The sequence below is a fragment of the Micromesistius poutassou genome, assembly GCF_964030765.1.
Source record: "Micromesistius poutassou genome assembly, chromosome: 19".
Classification (NCBI taxonomy): Eukaryota; Metazoa; Chordata; class Actinopteri; order Gadiformes; family Gadidae; genus Micromesistius; species Micromesistius poutassou.
In genome coordinates, this window is record NC_140289.1 from 11,790,741 (window position 1) to 11,810,740 (window position 20,000).

A 20,000-nucleotide genomic window follows, 5' to 3' on the forward strand; every position below is an offset into this window, starting at 1 on the left:
TCTTTGTGATCGCTCTCATCACCCTAAAGTCCGTGTCAATGCATATTTTCCCTTTATCCGCGCAGTGCATCCATTAACTCGCGCGGTAGAAATGGGACAACAGAGAAATGCAAACAATGGCCGTGGGGAGCGCGTGGTCACGGTGTTATAATCCCCGAGGGACAGCGTCAGCGAATATGACCCTCAATGCCGCCAGAGACTGCGGACACGCAACTAAAACACAATGCAATTGTTGTCAACCTCGCCAGGGCGCTCCAGGACCAGGGCCCTTTACCTCATCCATAACGGGTTTTTTTTTCTCATTTTTGAAGACGTACATATGTACCTTTTTAAAGTTAATTATTAAAGCCCTATAGCCTACTATAATGGCTACTTTGCTTTACAGAAAACCTAACTTTTTCTCTTCAACGAACACAACAGTTCTACCGGATGTGTAGCCGACACACATAAACATTTCACCAGAGCAGGACACCACAGACAACAAGAGTAAAGTCAAAACCCACGACATAAACATGAACCAGAGCAGCCTATAAGTGAAAACATGGCGGCATAAGTGGCGCGAAGTGGCGCGGCGGACGCGGGGCAGTAGGTACACACCCTGCACTTCAAATACTTCTGGAAGACCATTCACGTGGCGTCGTGGCCGTCCCGAATAAAGCCGTGGATGAGCTACAGTAAGACCCCCGCCGCACCGCCACAGAAAGAAAACAGCGAAACGGAGGAGGGGGGTACGGGGGGAGGGGGAACAGCTACAACTGCACAGCGTTAAAATAAAAATGGAAGTCCACACACCAACCGTAATCCAGGCGGCGTGTTGTTCATTCCCCCACTTTTGACTCAGAGCCCACGGGCTCCTGAACTCATGTCAGTCGCGTGCACCCCAGAGCGAGACCTGCTGGGGCCAGAGGACCCTCATCACGGGAGGCGGGCGGCGGGCGGCGCCGGCGCGTGCTTTGAAATGGGGGGCTACCGATGGCGCGCGTGAAGAGAGGCGCTCCGGTGGTCCGGTGTCCGTTGTGATGGCTCGGGCGGCGGTGCGCGTGCTGCGGGGCGGCGGGGTCGCCGGACGGGGTCGCCGTGAAAAGCTTCGACTTGAGAGTTATGGAAACTGGACGCCGAGGCGGTGAATTAGCCCGTATAATAGTAGCCTATAGGGTCGCACGCGCTCGGGCTGGCCCGGGATCAGAGGGCACGTGGGGGGGGGGGGGGGGGGGGCGGCGCGCATGGAACGCGCGCGGGAGGAAAACTGCTGATGGCGCGCCTCGTGCATTTCAGAATTCCCCAACATGACATCACAGCCTCTGGGAAAACAAACAAAACAAGTTTGGAAGGAAGAGGCATCGAAAAGATGGATGAAAAAAAATACAACAACAATAAAAAAGCATTTCATAAAGAACGAACTACTGGCCGGAAGTTGTTCATTATGTAGGCTACTCATTTAATTATTCCAAAAGCACTTGAGACAACCCACACGTTAATGTTTTATGTCATAGGTTATACACAGAATTTGAACCCGCGCAAGATGCGATAAGCTGCTGAAGTAGCTACACGTTTAAAGCGCGGATATTTTTCCAAACCCGTCAAGGTGCGTCGCAGAGATAATCAGCCCGGCGGCGGCGTCCCGCGCTCAGCGGCGGTCTCCTCTCGCGGCACATGGGCCTACAGGCCTGACGGCTCGTGCGCGGCGCGGCACTGAGAGCAGACGTCAAGGCGCCGTGGCGCGCTGACAGCCCGACGCGTTTCAACCTCGATCCACCTCGAGGACTTCTTCAGCATTATCCGAGATGTAGTTCACGACAGCTCCCCGCGTGCCGCTGCGCCTCAGAGCACGAGCGCAGCTGACAGGCCGCGCGCTTCCTCTGCTCGGAAATCATTATCCGCGCCGCGTCGTCCGCAGAGACCCATTATGGAGGTCGATCAAACGGCGTGAAAGTGAAACGACCGCACGTCGTTCACCGACCCGCAACCGATGCGTTCCGGTGACTGGTGGCCCTGCAGCTTCTGTGTTTCTTTACTTTCGATTCATTTAAAATATTATATCCATCAATGAGGCCCCTCTCTCTCTCTCTCTCTCTCTCTCTCTCTCTCTCTCTCTCTCTCTCTCTCTCTCTCTCTCTCTCTCTCTCTCTCTCTCTCTCTCTCTCTCTCTCTCTCTCTCTCTCTCTCTCTCTCTCTCTCTCTCTCTCTCTCAGGCCTCCCAGAACCAGCCCCTAGCCGCTGGTTCCCAGGCTGGATGTGAAGGGAAGGCTCGAAGTAAGAGAGCAACCAAGTCCTAGTTTGTCGCCACAGGAAGCGGGTCAAAAAGCACCGGGCTCAAGTTTAGAGCACAAAGCCGAATACGGTGGTTGGCTGCGCAACACTCCCCGACTCCTGCCCGACGCTCTCTCTCTCTCTCTATCTAGCTCTCTCTCTCTCTCTCACACACACACACACACACACACACACACACACACACACGCACACGCGCACACACACACACACACACACACACGCACGCACACACACACACACACACACACACACACACACACACACACACACACACACACACACACACACACTCTCTCTCTCTCTCTCTCTCTCTCTCTCTCTCTCTCTCTCACTCTCGCTGTTTTCACACACACACTTCACTTCAAGCGTGTCACTCATCTTCTGTCAATTTGTGTACGTCACCAGCTTGACTGATGCAGGCAGGCAGACAAGCAGACAGGCAGACAGACAGACAGATAGTGGATAGCGCAGATGCGCAAACCTGCAAAGGGAGAGAGAGGGAGAGAGAGAGAGAGAGAGAGAGAGAGAGAGAGAGAAAGAGAGAGAGAGAGGAACAACCTTCCCGCGACGCAGCTTGCGCTCTCAGCCCCTCGTGCTTCAGCACTACTTGGAGGAACAGCTCCCGCGCGCGCCTCCCGTGCAGCCGACTTCCCGCCGCTGAGTCCCGTGGAGGAGGAAACCCCATTGGCTCAATACTCCTTGGGGGGCACTGGAATATTTTTTTGTAATTCTGTTGTAAAAGATTTGCGGGAATAAAACAAACACCAATTCGCTGAAAGATGAACGACATCTTCCTGAACTTGTCCCTGGACCGGGACTCGGGAGGACCGGACTACCACAACTTTTCGGACGAGGAGGAGTGGATGATGTCGGGGGACGGGGAGACGGTGAATTTCGTGATCCGGTGCGTCATGACCTCGGTGTACATCCTGATCATCACCGTGGGGCTGCTGGGCAACATCACGCTGGTGAAGATCTTCGTCACCAACAGCGCCATGCGCAGCGTGCCCAACATCTTCATCTCGAGCCTGGCGGCGGGAGACCTGCTGCTGCTCGTGACCTGCGTGCCCGTGGACGCCTTCCGCTACTTCTTCGAAGAGTGGATCTTCGGCGTGGTGGCGTGTAAACTCATACCCGTGATCCAGCTCACCTCGGTGGGCGTGTCGGTGTTCACGCTCACGGCGCTCAGTGCAGACAGGTAATTTTAATTGAATTGATTTTTAGTGGTGAAATTATTCTCGATGTCAAACTTCCAGTGTAACTCATATATCCATATTAATTGAGTCCATATCCATATTAATTGAGTTAATGGTTTATAACCCAGCTCCATAACCCTCCTGGTTATGGAGCCCAACAACTTGTAGTTGCTCGAACAAAGAAGCCCTTTTCCCCGTGCGACAAAAGTTCCAGAGTTCCCCGGGTTCGATACCCGCGGGAACCAAGCGTTATGTTTCTGCGTTGTTCTTACAGCATGTGTGTTCATGAAGAACAAACAACCACCAACAACAGCAGTTAATCGTTACATGAGGAACTCAGGACCTGAGGTGCTATGATGATTAGATGCATGATGCGGTGTCACACGTCACTGCGTTTAATATAGATTGCAGTGATTCGGGTCACGTGGGCTTTGAATTGGATTGTGTGACAATACATCGAAACAATTCAGAAAGCGGTTGTTGTTATTATTACTTTTGTAGGATTGTGTGTGTGTGTGTGTGTGTGTGTGTGTGTGTGTGTGTGTGTGTGTGTGTGTGTGTGTGTGTGTGTGTGTGTGTGTGTGCGCGCACGCCTGTGCGTTCATTCGTGCATGAGAGAAAGAGGAAACGGGAGGGAGAGAGAAAGGCATAAAAGGAAGGGAGTGAGAGGAGAGAGAGAAATTGACGACATGAATGAAAGAAGGAAAGAAAGACCAAGAGAGACAGAGAAAAGAGAGAAAGGGAAATGGGGAACAATTAAAACAATAGTAGGCTAAGTATATTCACACACCGACGGCGGAGCCAACCACGCAGGGCGACAGCCAGCTCGTCAAGAACAGTGGTGAGGGACACCTCGACACTCCGCTAGGAGGAGCCGGGCATATATGTGAGATAAACACAGTCAGAATTAATATGAAGTTAATTAATGTGTTCATTATATGAGTCATTCGTTGATTTAATTGTGAAAGTCAACTTTCACAATTCAAATCATTAAATGTTCATTAGCGTTCTGTTCATTGGATATCATGGTGGATTGTTCGAAATGAGAAACAGGAAACAGCTCGATTTCACTCCTTGAGACGTAATGCTGTGCACTTCGGAGAGTAGTTTGTGTGCATTCCCTTCTTCTTGGGAAAAGTGTCTGTTTCTAACATAGGCCTACTCTAAGATATAGGCTAGGCCTACCTTGAATTTCCAGTTGTGGTCACCAGAGGCGTAGCCACGGGCGGGCTAATTGTCAGTCTTGCCCGTCCAATCTTCGTTTACGTTCACCATCTGAAAAAGGCGCGCAAGTCAGCGCTCCGCTGAGAGCTCAATAATCACTCAAATCGCCAACAGCCGGCAGCTCCGAGCCCTCCCCTCCTGAACGTTGCTGTGAGAGCCCTCCCACGATACAAATAAAGAAATAATAGCCATTAGACATGAGGTCGGTCTGTCTGTCTGTCTGTCTGTCTGTCTGTCTCTCTCTCTCTCTCTCTCTCTCTCTCTCTCTCTCTCTCTCTCTCTCTCTCTCTCTTTCAATAAATGTGCCGCGTCGATGCATGGGTTCATGCAGTTTTGCGCCAGTTTAAAAAATGTCCGCGTAATTTTTCAGCTGTGATAAAATGCCTTTAATAAATTCCACCTTTATGTCATTGATTAATGTTTGCATGGTGCATCTAATCTAAGCTCTTATTTTCAATCAAATGGCTTCGCCCGCCCGTTTTTTTCTGTGCCCACCCATGGTGGACATTTTTGGCTACGCTACTGGTGGTCACATGTTGATGGCATCATGACATCAGGGTATCCATATAACAGCAGCCATCACCACGTGGATGTATTGGTCATTGTAACCCCCTTGTACAGTATCAGTTTCTTTTATATTGGCTTAGGCGTAGCAGAGCAGGATCATCTGTAGTGTTTGACTCCCAGCCAAAAAGCACTCTGTGTGATTCCCTCAGCTGCCTAACCTGTAAATGGCCCACGTTTATATAGCGCTTTTAACCAAAGCACTTTACAGTGTTGGCTGACATTCACCCATTCATGCACACAGTCGACCACACAGGGCGACAGCCAGCTCACCCGGAGCAGTCAGGGTGAGGCGTCTCGCTCAGGGACACCACGACTATACGCTAGGAGAAGCCGGGGATCGAACCAGCAACCTTGCAGTTTCCATCCAACCCGCTCTACCTCCTGAGCTAATGCCGCCTCGATGGTCCTGTAGGTCTCCAAGGTGCCCTGGCCCCTGCTCCTTGATTACCTCTCTCTGAATTCACTGTACGTCACTTTGGATGAAAGTTGCTATTGCGATCAGGAAAAGGTTCAAAGTGACAACAGATTACAGAGCCTGGAGTCCTGGTTCTCACGCAGTTCAGACCACACCAGTCAAACCCAGAGCAGACGTGCGTCAGCAGTGCAACTGGTGGTTTTTAATGCATTCTCTTCTTTCCTCTCCTCTCCCTCCTATCCCTCCCTTCCCTTCCCTGCTCTCCTCTCCTTTTCTCTCACGCTCTCCTCTCCTCCTCTCCTCCCCTCTCCTCTCCTTTTCTCTCCCTCTCTCCTCCCCTCCCCTCTCCTCAGTTCTCCTCTCCTCCTCTCCCCTCCTCTCCTCTCCTCTCCTCTCCTCTCCCCTCCTCTCCTCTCCTCTCCTCTCCTCTCCTCCTCTCCTCTCCTCTCCTCTCCTCTCCTCCTCTCCTCTCCTCTCCCCTCCTCCCCTTTGTTCCCCTCAGCTCCTCTATTCTCCAGTTATTAATCCTCACTGTCTGAGTAGTTCTGAGGCTCAGTATCAGAGTTCAATCCAAAACACAATGAGCAAATGAAAGCTGTGGTAAAAGATACTGGACATTTATTGGGAAATGGATTATAATATAAAACAATAGAATAGGTCCTGGGTTCAATCGCCAATGCCTGCAGACAATAACCTTGATTTAGATGGCCCCTAACCTCCACCTGCTCCTTGATGAACTTGACCTGAAAGAAGTATACAACCCTTTGGATATATCAAGTGCTAAATTGAAATAATATGGAAAATGGACTAAGAAGAAAAGAAGAGTAGAAGATAATGGAATTCAAAGTGGTTACGTGGTTCTATCTCCAAAACAATCATCACATGATATTAAGATGAGAAGAAGAGATTACTAAGTTATATTAAGTAGAGAGCTAGGATCAAGATATAATCCCACCATAGCAAAGACACTGATGCTTGTTATCACGCAGCCTAAGAGAGAGAGGGTCGTTTGTCTTGATCAGCCGCTTAATTGCACATCAGCCTCCGTTAATAAGGTTCTGGGCAGCGCATCCATTTGGGCTGTGGCGGGGGTTGGACTTTAGTTACGGTGTGGTCTGGTGTATGGTGGGGACGACGAGGTCTCGATCACTGGGGCGAATTACTGCAGTGTGCCTGATAAGCCATGCTGGGCAGGAGGTCTGGCTAAACTCTTTGATACCATCGCAAAAAATCAGTCCCCAAATCCCCCGTCTCTCTCCCACCCCTGGTACAGCTTACTGCGGCATATCTTGCATTGGTGGTTCGTTCTACCCCTTTTATGATTTATGGTTATTGTGTTTAAGTGGTGGGGGAGCTAGGACGGGAGTAGGATATCCATTGTGTTTTAGTCTCTTAGACAGCACAGTACAGATTGAAATGAATGAACCTCGCTAATGTACCATGCAATCCTTTTTGGATTGGTTCTGATGTTGGCCTGCTAGTGGCGTTTAGTAGCAGTGGGACAGCTCTGAGTTTCAAGCTTTTTTTAATGTCTATATAATGTCAATAATGTATACCTCCCCGACTGTCTCATCTTTACATTTACCCTTTACATTTACATATACAGGACTGGTGTCTAGGTATTATCTGTATATTATATATATTTTTGCATCTCTTCCACTCCTGTTCCTGTCCTGTACTTGTTGCTCTGACACACCCTATATAGGATGAATAAAGTGTATAATATTTAAACCCTGGTTTATTTCTTGACAAGCTTTTATGTAGTTATTGACCCCATTTATCCTCTGAGCTGATCTTAACCAGAGTTTGGAGGTGTGGGTATTCGGCCAGGCTGGAGAGTCACCCATGTGAGAGAGACCCCCCCAGCCCATGGGTATTGAACCTCTGAGCTTCTTGCTGTCATGCAGCAGTGCCACTGCTAACCACTGGGATCACCACTGTGCCTCCGTATGTGCGTTTAAGTATTCCCAAATTGCCTAACTGACACCACACACACGGGGGATACCCAGTGAAACCATTCTGTCATCAAATACTGGCCGTCCATCTCCCAATTACAATTACACAAACATAACACATAGGAGTTATATATACTAACAATCAAATGGTAACAGTTGCATTCATTAGATCTACTGATCAACATGGTTAATAGAACGAGAATTAAATGTTTTAACAAACCCTTGCAAATTGGAATAGTTGAGGCCCAGTCAGGTTAAAGAATTCCAAGAAAAGTTGGACTAACTTTTCAGGGATTTTTCTTGAAAAAAAAGTTGCTGTTGCAGACTGCGATCCTTCAGAACATTGGTATGAAGCAGTGTAGGAAAAAATGATCACCAGCAGCAGGGATTTGAACACATGGCTTTCATATGCACAGTAGCCCTCTGCAGACCACCACGGTTCGCTAATTAAGTCGAACGGAATCAAACTGGCACCTGGCCCCGTTAACGCCTTAGATCCTCGTCACCTTCAGGGCCTCCTGTCTGTGGGAGCCCTGTCTGAGAGCCGGCCGTCCCACCGCGTTAAAGCACAACTTCTGGCAGGAGAAGGGCATGGGAATTGAGATGAGGAAAAAAATGTGAAAGAGGTTCAGGTGAGTGCAGGAAGCTTTCATGAAGGGGATGTTAATAAGAGTATTTCTGCAGTGGCCAGTTGACATGGTGTTGATTTCAAGTTCACCCAATCAGTCATGCATTCACAGACCCTCGCCTCCAGCAACATTATGACAACATGAAACAAACACCCCGTTGACCAGGAGTTAAGTTGGTCAGCCATCAGACTTTAGTTATCTGATTTGTGAGACTAGTAACAGCGGGATGTTATTTTTCTGACTGCTTTACTTGGTACATGGTAACATTGTAAAATATAAGTAATAAGTAAGTAATAAATATACGTTTTCAGGGTAAGGGAGACAACATCTCCTTCTCCACCATTGGGTTCATGGCCTGATTCCCACTTCCACTTCGGATCGCCCCCCAAACCTAAATCTGGATCCACAAAGATCACATGGCTGAACCGGTTGACAGATACGACGAGTCACATTATCCCAGCATCGACGATCGTCCATGGGGGGGTAAGGGACGGGATGGGGGGGTTGTTGTTCCCGCGTGCCCAAATGGTAGGAAGGGATACTCACCCCAGAAACCACTTACATCATTATGCTAACAAGCTATTCGGCATATATTAATAAGCTTAACGGCCCCGGGGCCCGATGAGTAGCCGCCGCGGGGCTCGTTAGCGGCTCCTAGCTTCGTAAGGGCCCTCATTAGGAGACATCAGGGCTCCGGACACGCGGCAGGAGCCCACCACAGCTGTGCAACAAGGAAATGAGTTCCCATAAACAAGCTGGTATCATGGTGAGGGGGCCCTCCACACGTAGCGCCTAGCCTAGACTATATCATAATTTCTGACATAAAAAATATATATATTATAATAATATTTTATTACAATATTGATATTGCTTATATTTGCTGTGTTTATATTAACTAAACGTACTTGCTTTGCGATGGTTAACTTGTACTTTGAGGAGCACTTAGTTTATAGAAAAACAACTTCAATTTGCAGTTGGCGCTTTATTGATTGCCAGTCTACTTGTTGATGTTGATGTTCTGTTAATTCACTTGGAGGTTTCTTAAAAGCATCTTATAAATGAGCGATGATGAAAGCAAATCTCATTTCCAATTACCGTAATGTTTTAGTAAAAGATAAGGTTTCTGGTAAATACTAACCATAGCAACTTAATCTATCGTTTCGAAAACGGAGACGCAACATTAGACGTGTACAGTCTGCTGTTGGTTTTTTGGTGACTTGCTAGTGATTTCCGTAGAGCACGTATATGCTTTGTGGATGACAAATGGTACACATATACACTCGCTGCATATACAGAACCTGATTCTATAATCCTACTTTTCTCGGAGTCGTCGGGTTAGGTTTCCCTCTGGGCTTCCTTTGAGTCAGGTAAAGGTCAGGCTGATGGTTTTGCTGTGACCTTCCCGTTGACTAACGTTAGCCTGCTGGGGTCGTCACTGCCTACACCACATCATGTTATTGATGGGTTGACCTTTACGTTATGAAGCAGAACGCAGCCTTTCATGCGCACCGCAGGGAGCCAAGTATAAGAGTGTTGGCTATATGGGTGCGGCTGGGTTGGTGGTCTGTGTGTGTTTTGTGTATGCTATAGTGTGTGCAGGTCGAGGGAGGGTACATGTGTGTGCGTCTACGGTAGGTGTGTGCACATGTTGATGTGTGCGCGCGTCATAAGCGCACACGCATGTGTTTTACAGAGCATGATTGAAGGGTACCACAAACAATGTGCTGTGTGTGAAAGGCTATGGTGCTGTCACTCAAAGGTTAAAGGGTGTCTCAGCACAATCCATTTAAAGGTAGAAAATAAGAAAGGGAGGAGCATTGTCGCAAAAAAAACGTATTCGTTTGGTGACAGTGGTTCTAGACCATTCCGTCAGAGTTGTTAGTGTGCAATGCACTCTGGGAAACTGTGCCCATACAGCTGTTGCCTCAGGACCCCCGCTGCTCGCCTGCCAGTATGTGTTTGTGTGCGTGTGTTTATTTAGATAATGTATGTTTTTTTAGCCTCTCTCTCTCTCTCTCTCTCTCTCTCTCTCTCTCTCTCTCTCTCTCTCTCTCTCTCTCTCTCTCTCTCTCTCTCTCTCTCAGAGTGCCTCAGAGTGTCAGAGAGAAAGTGTGTGTGTGTGTGTGTGTGTGTGTGTTTTCAGTTTATACAAGCAAGAAAGTGCTACGGGAATCGAACTGGCAACCGTCTCTTCACCAACCTGCTTGTCTGGTGGAGGCAGGCGATGATGATAGTGATGTGGATGATGATGATATCGACTGTTTGTGTGTGTGTGTGTGTGTGTGTGTGTGTGTGTGTGTGTGTGTGTGTGTGTGTGTGTGTGTGTGTGTGTGTCATGTAGGTGTGAGAATATGTGTGTGTACCTTACTATCAGTAACTCACTTTCTTCCACAGTATCTTACTTCAGTAATATGACATTTGGAAGTGTAGCATAGGATAGTATCATCATAGGACCACACATGGACAGATCATGTACAGAGCACCAGAACATGTAATGACATCATTGGTCTGAATGTCCGGCAGACCAATGTGAATGACATGTTAACGTCATCACAAAACAATTTGGACGGAAATTAGCTGATGATTTCTGTTTTACTCATTTTTGCCATTTTGGAATTCTGCTGCGGAAATGGATGAACACAGCGAGAAACTCAACAGGGACTTCATGATGTGTTTATGACGCTTGGGAAGCCCATCATTCAGCCCATTTTTTATATTTTGCCGCAGTTTTATGGAGTGGGTTAACCGCTAGTTTGAACACGATTGTTTCTCTTGTCAGTTTTACAGCTTTTTTTCTTTGAAACAGCCTTAAAGAAATGGTTGAGCAGCAGTCAGTCATAGGGTATTTCATTATGGTGTCTCTTTTATAGATTGATTTAAAATGTATGTTTATATGAATTGTGAAGGTGTGATTGGAATGCCATATTTTACTTTGTTCCCTCACAGTCATGTCCATATACCTCTAACACATACACCTAGAAACACCTGGAAACATGCTTACACTACCACGGGACCACAATGGAAAGAAGCCTATGGGCTTTTTTGTGTGATCCTTTTGACCTGATGTGCATTTGTATGCTTACCTTTGTACAATAAAGAATTTCAATCAATCAATCAATCAATCAATCAATAAAACTGTCAATGTAATTGACAGTTTGTGTGTGTGTCTGTGTGTGTGTGTGTGTGTGTGTGTGTGTGTGTGTGTGTGTGTGTGTGTGTGTGTGTGTGTGTGTGTGTGTGTGTGTGTGTGTGTGTGTGTGTGTGTGTGTGTGTGTGTGTGTGTGTGTGTGTGTGTGTGTGTGTGTGTGTGTGTGTGTGTGTGTGTGTGTGTGTGTGTGTGTTGTCAGGTACAAGGCTATAGTGAACCCCATGGACATCCAGACGTCCGGGGCGGTGGTGTGGACGTGCCTGAAGGCCGTGTCTATCTGGGTGCTCTCCGTGCTGCTGGCCGTCCCAGAGGCCATATTCTCCCAGGTCGTCTCCATGCAGGTGACAGACCAATCACAGCCCGGCTGTCACAGCAAGTTCACCAACTGTTACGCCACGACGAGGATGATGACAATTAGTGGTTATGGAAAAGTAGAACCACTAGACTTACTGTATTGCTTCTACTACTATTACTGCTACCACTAAGCAGTAAATAAAGACTTACTGTATTGCTTCTACTACTATTACTGCTACCACTAAGCAGCAAATAACATTTTATATGATCAACAACGGATACAAACGTTCATTTTGTTTATCAAAGTGCCACAACCGTGATTAGTTCCAGTACGCAGCAGCCTTGTCCTTCATCTACATCTTCAACACGAACCATGCATCACTTAGAGCCAAGTTAGTGCGTGCAAACGGTCTGCTCTCCCTCCCCCACAGCGTCTCATAAGGCTTACCGTACTCATTGCACCTGTGAATCTTATTACACTCAGATTATGAATTACAAGCGGCACCTTTACGCCGTTCCCCATCTGTTTTATGGTCTCCACTGATCTGAGACGTCATTCCGGTCTGGTCATTTCTCTTGATGCCGTGCTGCCATCTGTCATTTTTACTTTTTAATCCTCTTCCTCCCCTTTTTTCTCCATCTCCATCTCCATCTCCTCTCCACTCCTCTTAACTCATATCCTCTCCTCCCTCCTCTCCTCCCCTCCCCTCAACTCTCCTCTCCCCACCACTCCTCCTCTCTCTCCACCTCTCTCCTCTCCATCTTCTCTCCTCCTCCCCTCTTCCTCGTGTTCATCTCCTCTCGTATCCTCCTGCCTATCCCTCCCCTCCTCTCCTCTCCACCCCCTCCCCCCTCCCGTTCCTCCTCTCTCAACTGCTTCACCTCTTTTTTCCCCCCTCCCCCCCTCCCCCCTCCCCCCCCCTCCCTCCTCCCCTCCTCCCCTTCCCATGTCTCTCCTCCTTAGGGTCACAGCGGTAACGTGACCTTTGTGAACTGTGTGCCGTACCCACTGTCCAATCAACTGCACCCCAAGATCCACTCGGTGATGATTTTCCTGGTGTACTTCCTCATCCCCCTCGCCATCATCTCCGTGTACTACTTCCACATCGCGCGCACCCTCGTCCGCAGCGCGCACAACATGCCGGGCGAGGTCAGCGAACACACCAAGAGACAGGTACGTGCGCGCAACGCCGCCGTCAAACACACACACACACACACACACACACACACACACACACACACACACACGTAGAGTAGGTCTGAGTTCTTGAGAGATGGCTCGATCACTAGTGGAAGTCGTCATGATGTAAAACAGGTTGTGCGCTCAGATTACTTTATTAACAGATAACTGATAATCGTGGCTCTTTTATACCGAAAGTACAAAATCAAACTAATACTAACCAAACAAATGATTAGTAATCTAGTAAACTAATCCCCAGATCAATAATCATTCATCCACAATTTTAAGATAACTGATGCATGTTATTTCAGCAAATGGCATGTAGCCAATGCTACAAGTAAACTAACATGGACTACACATAGGGTTGCCAACTTTCTCAACCCCAAATTCAGGACACTTTGTTTGTTCCAGGTGTGCGCGTGCACGTGCGCATGTGTGCGCATGTGCCCCCCTACCATAAACCTACTCATTTCAAAGTGTTAAAGGACAAACCATTTCTGTACTTGCTTGGATGGTTCACAGTAATAATGATTGGCCTTTAAAAAGTTCATTTCTGTCATGTTTTCACAAAATAAGTGCTATAATCTGGGTAATGAAAGCTAGGGCCTATATGAATGAACCACTTTGGGGGGGCATAGCATTTTGAAGAAAGACAGACATTTATGTAGGTTATATATAAACATTTTATTATAACTTTTACAATTACAAATGGTGTAGAACATTTTTGTTATTGTCCATCTGTCTTAACTGTTTGTCTTTCATACATTTTATTGGTGTTGCTATCCTGACCTGTTTCCATGTTTTCTTACTATTGTCTTGTCTGTGTTTGTCTCTGTTGTTATCCAGTTGTCTGCGTCTTTGTTGTCTGTCTCTCTGTTTCTATCCCCAGTCAACTGTCTCATGGACCTCCTCTTACCCTGCAGTAAATGACAGAAACAAATTATTATATTAGTTTGAGAAATACTGCCCTTAATCTATGAAGTTATCTAGTGGAAGGCTATATGTGCGACTTTGAGTACCACATAAAGCGCTATATATAAATGTGGTTTATTATTATTATATGTGGGAATTGCATACATAAGAAATTGCAATTAATTAACAAGCAAACCAATCAAAATAAGACTCACCATCTAGGCTACTGCTTCCATGGATATTTCTTGCTACTCCTGACTGATTCAAGCATTTTTTTTATCCTTCTGCACAGCCAGGTAGAACTCCTTGCAGGACAAGTCACAGTTGACAGTAACTAGAAGTTCATTTTTGATCAGCTCTGTGCTGCATCTGTTTCTTGAGTCTGACCATCTATTAGCCATCAGTGAGAAGATCCTCTCTACAAAGGCATTTGAGCCTGGCACGCTGAGCACAAATGAGAAACTGTGGTACTGACAGTAGGGCTGTGGTACTGACAGTAAGGCTCTCGAACTCCTTCTCCCTCATCCTGGTGCTCAATGTGTTAAATGCATCTGCATTTTTATGTGTGTTTGCCAGCATACGTTCTATGTGGGCGTCTGCCCAAATACCCAATAGACGTTCCGTCTCCTCTTTGCTCCGTGTTGAGCCACGACTCATTTTCACCCGACGTCCGACAATGTGCTGCTAATCTTGGAGTTACCATAATTCCCATAATGCGCGCGACTGAGCGGGTGCCTGTTACGTCCAAAGAGGCCTATGATTGTTAGAACTGGATCGGACCGAGGTGCGGTTCGCTTTCACATCTCAAGCGAACCGAGACCACCTCTTTAGCGAGGTCTCGGCCTGCTGATTTGGTGCGCTGAGGTGGGTTTTTTTCAAGGCTGACGAGGCTGTGATCGAAATGCGGGACAGGAGCTGTCCCGTACGGGACAAATCAAAATCACCCGAAATACGGGACGTCCCGCACAATCCGGGACGGTTGGCAACCTTAACTACACAATTCATTGTTATAGATTCACAAATGAACGTTCATCAACAAAAATGATGTTTGAACGTAGATGTGATTCAATTAAATCAATACAGACGATGCTAACACAGGCCTAAGGATGATATCAGGATGACCATGGATTATACCAGGTAAGTAAACATGGGAATGAACTTCGGTCTCCGTTATCTTCCAACTTCCTGTTTGTCTCACCTGATCAATTCTGATGACATAGACGTGAACAGTGACACTATAACTGATGACCACTAGGGGTCCAGTGGAGACCCGGGGCTGCGCTGCATTGGCAGTGGATCAGGCGCCATGGTCTCGGAGGTCATTGGCAACGTCTTGTGTGAATTTGAAAAGGGACTGAATAAGCACAGGAAATATTTAATGTTGTACCGCAACTGCGTTTTTTTACTTTACTCTTTTTTATTTTTATTTTTATTTTTGATATGACTGTCTGTTTATGGCTTGTGGTCTTGTGCATGGCGTGTATCACTTTGTGGTTCCTTTGCATTGTCTCAAAAAAAAAAGAAATAGAAAACGTCATGTGAAGGTACTCCTCTCTTTTGCCACTTTTCCACCGCCAGTACCAGCTCGACTCGACTCGACTCGCCCCGCCTTTTTTGCGTTTCCATTGGCAAAAAAAGTACCTGGTACCTAGTACCGGGTACTTTTTTTAACCTCCGTCGAGGTTCCAAGCGAGCGGAGTAGGTACTTTTGTGTGACGTAAACAGGCTGCTGGCAACTGATTGGCCAGCGGCTGTAAATGGGAATAATCGCTCAAAGTTAAGTTGTGTCCGGCGTGGTTGGAGTCCACGAACCCGCTGCCGAGGGGGACACTGATCAGCGTTTCGCCGTGTGTGTCGCTCCTTTCCCGGGGCTAGAGTTAGGCTGCGCGTGGTTGTGTGTGTCCGGCGTGGCTGGAGTCAACGGACCCTCTCCCGAGGATCAGCGTATCGCTGTTTCGTTTTAGTGTCGTTCCTTTCCTAGGGCTCGAGTTTCGCCTCCATCAACGTCACCGTATGACATCAATAGACGCGCAGTCATTGCGCTTTTTATTTTATTTCCAATCATAACCTTTCCCGAGAATCAGGAAATAGTCTTGATCAGATTCAGATTTCCCGGGAATCGCGTCTCCCGTGATTAAAACCTAATGACGACCCGCCCATGGTGGAGAGGTTCTTTTCTACGACCCGCCCACATTGAAGAGGTACTTTTTTAGATGGAAATGCAACGTGCCTGGAACCGAACCGCGTCGAGTCGAGGCGAGTTGAGTCGAGTCGAGCTGATACTGTCGGTGGAAAAGCGACATTTGAGGCCACTTTTGTAGTCTCAAGTTTGAGTCTGAGATGTCATGGTTGACTAAATAGTTGCCCTATGGGTCACACACATACCGTGCTCTTTATGTTTTTTAAAACGTGTCCCGAGAGCCGCAGAAATCGCAGGAAGCATCCGTCCTCCTCCCTGTTAAAGAACCCTGATTCCACCCAGAGGAGTTTATTAGTGTCTGGCCCCAGCGGGAAAAGAACACGGTTGAGTCAGGCCGTTCCTACGCTGGCACGCTCTGAACTCGTCTAAGTACTTCGTCCTTCCTCTCTGTCGTGAGGACGTGCCACTCCGGCGTGAACCTTCGTGAACACAATTTCCCCCGAAGGTGAGAGCTGGGCCGTCTCATCTGCGGCCCGCCGCTCTCGGCCCCCGTCTCAGTGATGAGAGACGCTTCATTGTTTGAACTCTCTTGTCTGGCAGGCGTCGCCTTGATGTCTTGGAGTGGCAGCGCGGGGTTGGAGGGGAGGGGGGGTGGGGGGGTGGGGGGGGTGGGGGGGGGGGGGGTTACCTCAACCGTTGCCGTCGTCTTCACGAGACCTTGTGCTTTTTTTGGGTTGGGCCTGAGAGTCCCTTTGAGGCTCGCTCTGCAGTGATCAGACCAGAATCACACCACAACGTTAGAAATGGTAACTGGACTTCATCTATAATAGCGCTTTTGTCCAGATTGGGCGGGGCTACCCAGTCTACTTATCCCGGGCTGTAGCCAGGGTCTGATCAATAGTGTGGTTCTAGTTGCGGGGGTTCAGTTGCTTGGGTTGCACACACAGGGTGCACTAAGTAGCTATTCTGAACTGAGTGAAGCATGCACTCGACTGTTCTCAACTGCAGATTTTTTATCCAACCTTATTTCGTTTCCAGTTGTATTTTTAGCTCACAAACAATGGTGGAGGTGCGGCCCTCATGACCACATGGCTGCTACGGGCGTGCCCTTAGCCAACCCGGAGATTTGGAGGACCGCTGACAAACAAACTGAACAAAAATGAGTCAACGCTCTCACACAGAGCAGATGGAGCCAGCCAGGCGCACATTTACCGCACACACATAAACACACACACACACACACACACACACACACACACACACACACACACACACACACACGCACACGCATTGACTGTCACTACATGAGAGGGAGAGAAGGGGGAGAGGGAAAGAGAGTGGAGAGAGAGAGAGCGAGAGAGATGTGAATTTTAAACAGGCCTTGACTAATGTTTATTCACCATCTTGGAAAAAAACTAAAAGACAACTTAGCATAGTGACAGTCTTGATCACGAGAGAGAGAGAGAGAGAGAGAGAGAGAGAGAGAGAGAGAGAGAGAGAGAGAGAGAGAGAGAGAGAGAGAGAGAGAGAGAGAGAGAGATTCATCAAAAAAAGCAGCATTTACTTAATCGTCAACTCAACTTTCCAGATCATAATCCACCAATACTTTCCAGGGTTCCAACAGGGAACAGTTAGTCGTGTTTGGACATGAAGTGTGAGATACCGTTGAAATAAGTGAAGGTGAGGACAGATAGGATTGGTTAATCGGTTATCCTGATATGCATATGAGCTGGTTTGGTTTCAGACAATAAGGGGTTAGGCGGTTAAGCTAGTTGAGTGAGTGCGTGATCATTCCAATGAAAATTCAATTCAATTTCAAACTAATTACATTTATTGTTTATTCAAGCAGTGTGTTGGATTTCGCCTAGGTGTCTTTTACTTATTTAACGCAACATATTCAAAAATACATTCAATAAAAAGATCTCTAGCATAAACTGACACTATAAAATACATATATCATATGTTTATGTAACAGGCCATATTATAGATATATAGTGGTGTAGATCTTCGAAAAGCAATTGCTACCAAGGTTAGGGTTAGGGTTTTTTTTACTTAAGGACATCATAACATAAGGACATCATTCATTCAGTGTACAATTTTATTCACAAGGACATCATAACAATCCGTTTTGTCATACAACTAAGGCTCAGCCTTCAAACCTTTCAGGTAGACTCAAGTTGGGGCTTGAAGCCCCCTCTGTTGTGTTCCTACTTTATTAAAAGGTCCGTGCTGAAAGCATTCGTCTCGCGGGTGCGTCTTGAGCAGCGCAGTCTGAACTTTGTATCCACCTTGGGCCTTTGGTTCGTCTGAGAGAGCAGGAATTGCTCATTTGTGCAATCGTCTGGGTCTCCTGTTGTCTGAGTGAGGGCTGAAGGAGAAACATTTGGACAGACCATAATATTCCAGGGGGTCCTTGACCAGGATGTGACACCGGAAGGGAAGGAACGGAGACCTCGCTGCCAGAAAACTTAAATCCACTCCGAGTGTAAATCTCTTGAGCGTCCATTTTCTTGTTCTGTTGGTTTTATCGCTCCCGTCAATCGTCTCTCTCCCGTTCTGCCGTCACCACGCCCCCCCCGACACCAGTGTTCACCTTCCTCTCTCCTCTCCTATCTACATTTCTTTCATTCTCTCGTCTCCTTTCCTTTCACCTATGTTCTCTCCTACTCTCTCCTACTCCTCTCTCTCTCTCTCTCTCTCTCTCTCTCTCTCTCTCTCTCTCTCTCTCTCTCTCTCTCTCTCTCTCTCCTCTGCTTGCTTCTCATCTCAGCATTTCTTCAGATAAGCGTGTGTCTGCCATTCTCAGATTGTGTTCCAGACTATAGGTATAAAATAAATTCCAAAAAGTTGGTCTTACCTTGGGAACTGGGTATATATGGCCCCCTCGCCATCATGTACTTTCTGAGCAGTTCTCATATTACTATTGTTGTTCTTTGGAACGAGGGCTAGTCATTAACATTAGGTCCATGAATCAGCCTTGGACTCTGAGCCGCGATGCCAGAAGTTGCATTTTCAATTTATTAGAGATATTGATTTAAATAATGAAAGTATCGTTTTTGGACGAATGATCAATCACTCTTGTTAGGATTGGCCTTGATAAGAAGACAGATAATGAAGGAAGTGTGTGGGTTTTTGTATGTGAGTGTGTGTGTGTGTGTGTGTGTGTGTGTGTGTGTGTGTGTGTGTGTGTGTGTGTGTGTGCAGTGGTTTAAAGTAACACATTTACTCCACATTCGCAGTAGGCTCATCATAACTCGCTACCAAATAAAAACAGAAAATAATTACTAAAATAATAACTTATCATGCAAACGGTTTATCTGTTTGCACTTGCCAATAAGGGTACATTAATGTACCATTAATTAACATGAAAATCCATTGGTAAACATTTACAAAATTAATGACGACTAGACCATTAGTTATCTGTAAATTAACAGTGAGTAATTATTTATTACCGTATTACCTAAGGTTAATGAATGGTTAATGAATGTACTCTTATTGTAAAGTGTCACCATTTTCGGGTCTTGGTCAGGCCAGAACCCGGTCCAAGGTCTTAACGTTTTACTGTATGATGCACCTGCGCCTTGATCATAACATAGTGATCCACACTTATTTATGGATTAATGTCTGTTTGTTTATTCTGGTTTCAAGGGACACTATAGTTGGCCTAGTTAAGGTTCAAGTTATTTGTCAAAGAAAACTCAAGTGCAGTTGATTAAACTGACTTTATGGCTCATTACTAATCAATCATCACCCGTTATATTTCATCTTTCACTGTCTTCATTTTCTGCTTCTGTCCTGAATTACACATGTCTCTGCGGTCACCTCTAACACTTCTATACTTTCTTTCTGTTATTTTCGAGTTTGTCAACACAGCATCTCTTGGCCTCCTAACCCTCCCTCTGGCTCCTCTCCAGTGTCTGAGGCAGGCCTGTCCTCCACTGTGATACCAGGGGAGCAGGCTCAGGCACACAGCGGGCACCAATTAGTGGAACGATAATTAAGAAACCAAACATTACATTATGCTCACCATTATGACCATTATGGCCGAACACATTCAATTTAATTATGC

At 46.8% G+C, this 20,000-nt stretch overlaps 1 protein-coding gene across 1 annotated transcript in view; it reads left to right on the plus strand.

Annotated features, from left to right (window-relative positions):
• Positions 1–3,050: 3,050 nt before the first annotated feature.
• nmbr (neuromedin B receptor) overlaps positions 3,051–20,000 on the plus strand; it is a gene marked incomplete at both ends in the record, with an annotated part of 36,136 nt that continues 19,186 nt past the window's right edge. Inside the window, 3 exons of the mRNA XM_084484311.1 lie at positions 3,051–3,469; positions 11,605–11,746; positions 12,664–12,873. Coding sequence (XP_084340437.1) covers positions 3,051–3,469; positions 11,605–11,746; positions 12,664–12,873 — 771 coding nt within the window. The remainder of the gene's footprint in view (positions 3,470–11,604; positions 11,747–12,663; positions 12,874–20,000) is intronic.